Source organism: Neolamprologus brichardi, chromosome 12 (genome assembly GCF_056152115.1).
Source record: "Neolamprologus brichardi isolate AB-2024 chromosome 12, ASM5615211v1, whole genome shotgun sequence".
NCBI classification, from domain to species: Eukaryota; Metazoa; Chordata; class Actinopteri; order Cichliformes; family Cichlidae; genus Neolamprologus; species Neolamprologus brichardi.
Genome location: NC_142115.1, coordinates 34383065 through 34390662, shown reverse-complemented (window position 1 = coordinate 34390662; position 7598 = coordinate 34383065). Strand labels below are relative to the sequence as shown.

The following is a 7598-nucleotide window of genomic DNA, read 5'->3' as shown; positions in this document are numbered from 1 at the left end:
ATTTCCCTGTCTGAATTAACTAAGGTTGTAAATGCAGCTCGATGTACAACCACAGCTGGACTCAGGGCTGGACTGGGACAAAAAAATCGGCCCGGGCATTTTGACTAGAGACCGGCCTACCAGGTATTACAGGAAAAGCCATAAAGCCTTTGAATGAAAACAAACGCTGTTGTGACAGTGATGTACTGTCTTGTTGGTATATGTATGATTTCTATACGTTGTACATCAGATAAAAACTTTGGTTGTAAGATTCAGATAATTATTTTAAAAAGCTAGATGTAAATGAGAATAGTAAAGGAAAGTATTTCTTTGTGCCCCCCTCTCCCTGTTAATGCCCTACCTGCCCCCCCTGGCAACACTTTGCTAGACCCGCCCCTGCACAGTTACCAGCTGTCAGCTACTTAGAAAAGGATCCTGGTGTTATTTGTCTCTCAGAAACAGTACATAACTTCCCTTCAACTCATTCATGTCACCTAAAAGGTAAACCTGTTTCTCCATCACCTGTTCAGCTCTGATGATTCAGTAAGGACATCTCCTGGTTTCATCTTCATGTTTTCCTGTCACCACATATCCAAACCGACATCATGACCAGCAGCTTTACAGCTGTGGCTCCACATCACTCCTGTCCTGCAGCAGCTTAATTGGCTCCCGGTCAAATATCGTATCAATTTCAAAATACTCTTGTACACATTTAAGGCTATTCATCGTCTCTCTCCTCCATATCTCTCTGACCTGGGTCAGATCACCGCCCCATCTCGGTGTCTTAGATCTTCTTCTTCCGTTTCTCTCTCTCTGTCCCCTCCCCCCGTCTTGCTACCGTGGGGAGCAGGGCTTTCAGCTGCTCTGCTCCTCAAATTCCCTTCCTCCATTTAAGAAATATCTCTTCCTTCTCTCTCTTTAAGCCCCAACTCAAAACTCACTTGTTCAAAATACTACATAACCTCTCCACTCTGCTATTTTATATTTGTTTATGTCTTATGCTTTTATGATTGTGTAAACTGCTTGCTTTTATGTTGCTTTTATTATTCTGCTGTGTACAGTGTCCTTGAGTGTTCTGAAAGGCGCTTTCAAATAAAATGCATTATTATTATTATTATTAATGCTGAAGGGCGACATCAGTCATGACTGGAACTTTACTTTCACCACTATATGAGCTGCCTGGATAATATCTGCCTCTCTTGAGGGGCTTTGAAAGTGGCTTCTGTCTCTGTGCTGGGAATCAGCGTGTCTACTTAGTGTTTTTTGAATAACGACTGTGTAATAGCGCAAGTGGGTGGCTCTGCCTCACATGGTCGTCGCGAACACCAGCCAATCATGACTGGGATAGGTGTTTCTGAGGATTACACAGGGAGGCACGTCCTATGGTGAGACATGGAAACGAATGCTAGGAATGAGAACTCTTCATTATTAGAAGCTTTGGTTATGTGTAAAAGCAGAAAAGGTCTCATTTAATGTACTGTTAAAAGTTACATGTTAAGCAAGTCAGGCGTTCCACACACTTTCAAAGCAGATGACCAACTTTTATTTTCTAAATCTGAATTTAAAAAAATCCCTACACTGTTGTTTTAGTAGAGTGAGGTAAGAGGACAAAAACTGGGCATGCGTCTTCAGGCCACCAGCTGGTGCTACTCTAGCTCTCAGGAGAGTTTTTATTTTAAACCTGTTATCAATGAAGGTGGCATGCATTTCTTCACCACACTGGTTTCCAGTCCAACAAGCGTCCACCGCAGGCAGCTTCCTCTGATTGGAAAACTTTCAGCTGTGGTGAACAGCTCTTACCAAAGCCAAACTTAGCCTCATGTTTGGCATTTAGGCTAAGTTTAAATACCGATTCCTCTAACACAAACATACAATTCTGTGAAAGTGTTCTCAAAAGGGGGATGTCATTTTCTCGCAATGTTAATGTTAATTTACATTTATGTAAAGCCTGATTAGTTATAGCGAAATCTTCAGGGTTATTGCAGCTTATCCTTAGATACACTCTTCATAAGTCCCCAACTGTTTATCCGGTCGTTAAGTCTGATGTCACTAGCCGTGTCTGGACCTAAACTCCGCTGCAGGTCCATATATCAAACATCACTATGGCATTACTGAGAGTTGAAAAACTGTCTTTCATCTTTAATAAAATGATCAGCGTTCTGCTCTACCAGGTGTAACAATTGAGTTTAACATCCAGGCATCCATGAAAACGGAATTTATGACATTTAACGGAGTTAGAAGTTAGCAGGAAGTTAGCTCGCTAGCTTCCATCTAAATACAATATAGCATGTCCTGACTGCGGGGTTTTGGAAACAAATTAAAACGTACAGCTCTGTTATCACTTCCAACATAAATGAAGACAGAAAGCTAAACAGCAGTGACGTTTGTAGGGTTACTGAAGTTTGGCTAGCTGGTATATAATGATGTGCTACGTGACCGCTAGCGACACAGCTATGTTAGCATAATATAAACAAGCTAACTTTTTTTCCACTCGATAAAAGTTAACGTGAGTGTTCTCGGTGGTCAGGAACAAATGTAATCACATGGCAGGATGCTGTAAAAGGACCAAACTTCAGCAGGAGAACAACTGAGATAATCCATCCACAATACGAGGTTAGTCATTCATATACTGCTGCATGGACTGGGCTGTAGTTACATCCTGAGGTTTTAAAAACTGAGCTTAAATAAATGATTAGCGGTAATAAAAGCCGAGGGAGGTCAACAGTGATCACTGACTGTTTTAGGAGCTTTTTGAGATTAAATAGAAGAAAATACAAAACATTAAACATGTTAACAACACAAAAGCCATATTAAACGCAGACTACTTTAGGCCCGGAAGTAGGATTCGTCACGTCATCACTTAACGACCGGATAGGTGTAAAACTGATATAAAGCCATATAACTTAGGAGCTACAGTTCTACCATGATTGTGGATTTTCAACATACAGAAAGGACCACATAAAGATGAAACTCATCATGTCACATTTGAACTCTGACCTCTCCTACAAGGTCAATAGATTTATCTGAAGGTCAAACTGTTTATATACAAAATACAATACTATTGCCTTAAAAGTAAATACTTCACAAAGAATAGTGCTTTGTGTATTTATGTTTAAAGAAAACTTTATTACCGAAATTATAATTTTAATGTAGTTAAAACACTCCAACAAATCAAAGCCAGGATTTTAAACCTCCCACACAGTCCCGCCCACCATCACCACCACCCACACCCGCTGCAGGCAATAAAACTTCATTTTAAGTCTTTTTGTCAATTCTTTATTGTTATTTTTTTATATATTAAAAAACAAAAATCCAAATTACAACATAAATTGAAGTCATAGCACCCTAGTGCTAAAGTGACAAAAACCATCCTAACCAACATGCTAAAATCATCCATTTTTAATCAAACAGTACAAATACATGTTTCTTAAGTAAGAAATGGTAACACTAACAGATACAAAACATATAAAAGTTCAAATCTGTGCATCAATACTGCAGTATTTCATTTTCTTCAATACATTCTTTAAAATGGTAAGCCAGCGCATTAATACCATCAGGTATAAAAGGTCACATTTAGATCATGGTATTTTGTATATGTCATAATTATTTTTCCCTTAAACACTAAAAATAAATGAAACTGCAAAAAGGTTCAATACAAAACAAAAAGACAGTGACATAAAAAATGGAAGGTGGGTCAGCCTTCGGTAATTCACAGCTTGATGACTGAAGGCATCAATATGCCACGAAACGTGATCAGAAGCTAGAAACAGTGGTTGGCTCAGCAGTTTGGAGGCCATTTTTCCTGTAATCAAAACAGATGGAGTCAGAATAGCTGGAATAACCAATAACAATCATACAAATCAGAAAGCAGTGACAGATACAGTAAACTAGTATGTGTTTTCCTTCCTTTAGACACAATAAATATACATAGGAGTGAAAAAAATACTCATGTTTGTTTCCAGGTAGCTAAGATAGATAAATGTAGCATCAAAATTAATTGAAAACAGCAGCTCAGTTAAAAAGATATTCTCAGCAAGTCAGATAAACGTTATTTATGTCAGGTCTATTAAATGTGATTATATGTGTCGTAGATGATAAAGCTCCTTACTTTTGCAGAGTGTTGAGAAGGCCTGGAAACCACTTGGCCTCTGGATCGACACAAATCCTGTTACCATTCCTCACGGTGACGCTGTGAAGAAATTAAAAACGAAAAATTATCACATTGCACACATTTGATTAAACCTGACACAGACTTAAAAGTAAGAAATCGAAGCACAACTTTCCCTTTTGCTTTCAGTTTACAGATCTGTGTACCAAAATGACACCAGACACCAAACCAGTGAGAGTTATAATAGAGTTGCCAGGGGCTCTATTGAGTGTAAAAGCTTTAAAAATAGTGCAACATTTAACAAATATATACTGATTTGCTTTTTTGCCAGTTTCAACTTTCTATTATAAACTTTCACTTCAAGCTTCAGGAAAACATTAGATTAGCACAGTACATGTGAATTATTAGCTAAAATGTACTCATAACTTTCCTGCTCTGGCTTTGTAGCTAATACCAAAGAGTATTTCAAATTGATGCTCTTTTTAAATTTACCCTGCGCCCCACTGAGAATCTGTGCAACCCAGTGCTCCAGATCAGTGGCAAGTACTCACATGATTTCAGTTCGGGGGCAGTGTCCTGAGGCAGGAGTCACCTCGATCTTCTTGACTGCTCTAGGAGGAATAGGATTCGCGACCGTCCGCCTACAGCGGCAGGTGTTGAGGGCAAAACCTGTAAAAAAGGATTTAGTTATTATTTTAGTCTTTAGTAGATTAAACCAGTCTGACTTTGTTAAGGCTCAAAATTACTATGCATCTATGTATGTTTGTACAAATCTTGCAATTTTCAGTCCCATTTCAAAGTTTTTCAAACCACTAAGATGCAGCTGAAAGCCCCAGTGAAGCCAGTAAATGGATCTGTTGCTCAGTCAAACAGCGGTCTTTACGGTCAGGTATTAGCCTTGACACTCAAAACAAGTGTCAAGGGTAATACCTACAACCTACTTAAAAAGCTTGTTTTTTTTATTGTACTGTACTTTAATGCATTAAAAAAAACCAGAATAAATAAACAATGACATCATGTGAACCAAGACAAGATAAAATACATTTAAAGACGGTAAATATGAATAAAATAATGACCTCAAAATCAAATGGCATATTTTGGCTTACTTTTCTTACCATGCAGAGACGCGATGCAACAGCAGAAAGTCAGAGCGACCAGCAGGAGCAGTGGCTTGTTCATCTTCGTGATGGTTGTTTTGATCTTTGAGGACCAGTGAGGATGCAAGAGTGAAAGTCTGAGAGTGAATGAAGTGGAGTGTGGGTTTATAAAGCTGAGAAAGAGGAAGTAAGGAGGGGAACTCTTTGGCGTTTTTTTTGTAGTTTTTGCTGACTGAGCTAAATATGGCAAACACCCCATTTCATCGCCACTTACAGTATAAAAAACTGAGTCATAAAATAAAATTATAAATATAATTTCATATTGTTATATGATAACGTTTTATTATATTGTATTTAGGTTTATATCTAAATGTAAATGTAGTGTACAATTAATTTTGGATTTCTTTGATTACTAGATGTCGGCTCCAAATTTAAGGCTGGAGGTAAAACTCAGACACCTCATCAGTCTAATAGTGCTGGATTGGACATCCCTGAGATTTTGGTCCACATTGACACAATAGCATCACACAGTTGCTGCAGGTTTATCAGCTGCACAAGATCCACCATTCTTCCATATCCCAAAAGTGCTCTATTGGATTGAGATCAGGTGACTGTGGAGGCCAGCTGAGTACAGTAAACTCACTGTGATGTTCAAGAAACCCGTTTGAGATGATCTGAGCTTTGTGACATGGTGAGACAGAAGCAGCGATCAGAAGATGGGTACAGTGTGGTCATAAGGACATGGTCAGAAACAGCACTCGTGTTATTTAAACTAAAAATAAATAACCCCTACACCATTAAACCATTACTACCAGCTTTGACTGTTGATACAGGCAGGATGGATCTGTGCTTTCAACAACATTTTCCAGTCAGGGTCCAGTAAGTAGTCAGTAAACGAAAAACCGAATCCAGGCAGGAAGACTCACAAGAAAGGATTTCAGACAATCAAAAGGGGAAGATGGCACTATTTATACTCTATACATACAGATAAATGAGACATAGGTGCACACAATGGACACAATCACAGGGGAGGGAAAAGTACACACAAAGCACAAGACACAAAGGAGTACGGAAAAAAAACAGGGAGCAACTAATACAAAGATTAAACACACACCTATGTATTGCAGGTTTACACTATGGGAAGGCTTGAAAACTTGTACTAGAAAGTCAAAAACTAGTTTCTCTCATGTGACTGGATAATTAGATGTTTGTGTTATTGAACAGGAGCAAACAAAGCAATTAGTGTATATTAGCAAATATCCTTTGAAGTTATTCTGGAAAAGGAAAAGGATGGTGTCAGACAAACTGCATTTTCTCTGTTCAGGCTCTCTTATATTCACCATAGTGCACTTTGAACCCACAACCAAAGGAATTGTGACCCATTTGGCTTTCACGGCATTAACACAAAATATTAGATGTTTCATAGCTGTGAAATGACCAATCAGTTACAGCAAGTACAACCAAACATGCTCTGGGTGGAGGGCCAGCAGGCCAAAAAACATATACTAAGGTGGTGCATCGTGGCTTTTCTTTAGGAAGGCATGGATATAAAACTGATGACTGGACAGTTCTGTAAACTGCAACTGTTGTGGTCAAGATTCGTGGAAATTCAGGCCAGAACAGATTTAGTATTGGTACTTCACACTGGGTTTAACCTGCCTGGAATCAGGAACAGAAAATACAACAGTGGTGCTTAAGAACAACCAGACTTGGCACAGCAGCACTTCTGTATTTGCCTCTGAGGGGCTGCTAACCACTTCCTCTTCTGTCAAGTTATTAAATGGGGGATCTTGTCTCTGACCCTAAAATTAGACTCTGCTTCTCGTATATGAAAATGAGATGTACATTCCAGCAACAAATAAAAATGATCTATGTGCAGTAAATGTTGGGGACCCCCCTGATCAATCAATCTTGTGGTTGGATAGAAGAGAACACTAAAAAAGTCTACCCAGCATGCCACATGCACCTGCCTACAATGACTGTAATAAATTCAATATTCAACACTTGTGTTGCATTTCGGGGAGTTGCAGTGGAGAATAACAGGAAGGGACTGAATAACACCAGCGCCACTCAATCCTTATATAAAAGACAGTGTTTGTGCTCTGATTATACAGTTTTGATCTGGTGTAATTAAGTCTAAAAATTCCCAACCTTGTAATTTTTCCACAACTGTAAACCCAAATTTAAATATGGTTTTCTACTTCCCCCCTTCATAAAATCTCTGTGGGGTGACTTTATTTGATGTGTGGCTGTAATGACTGACAAGCGTCCCTGCACAGGTAGCTGTAGCTGCTGGTGTCTGGAAGGCCTCGTTCACTTTTGCAGTCATCACACTGGACCTCTTCCATCAAAAAGGCTTTTCTTTAAAAATAAAAAAAAGTATAATAACCCACAACACTTCTAAAACGCATTTT

The 7598-nt window shown here is 38.8% G+C and overlaps 1 protein-coding gene across 1 annotated transcript; it reads right to left on the bottom strand.

The window, feature by feature from the left end:
• Positions 1–3464: 3464 nt before the first annotated feature.
• Positions 3465–5304, bottom strand: LOC102778997 (C-X-C motif chemokine 10). The gene is made up of 4 exons (XM_006797706.3): positions 5203–5304; positions 4639–4756; positions 4088–4168; positions 3465–3781 (listed from the first exon to the last, which is right to left on the bottom strand). Exons 1-4 carry the CDS (start codon positions 5264–5266, stop codon positions 3733–3735), a joined length of 312 nt encoding a protein of 103 aa, XP_006797769.2. The 5' UTR covers positions 5267–5304; the 3' UTR covers positions 3465–3732.
• Positions 5305–7598: the final 2294 nt, after the last annotated feature.

Excerpts from the sequence above, each read along its gene's own strand:
- LOC102778997 (XM_006797706.3), bottom strand. The coding sequence starts at position 5,266 with ATGAACAAGCCACTGCTCCTGCTGGTCGCTCTGACTTTCTGCTGTTGC. Across the intron at positions 4,757-5,202 it reads TTGCATCGCGTCTCTGCATG|GTTTTGCCCTCAACACCTGC; the intron begins GTAAGAAAAGTA and ends CCTTTTTTACAG. Across the intron at positions 4,169-4,638 it reads TGCCCCCGAACTGAAATCAT|CGTCACCGTGAGGAATGGTA; the intron begins GTGAGTACTTGC and ends ATTTCTTCACAG.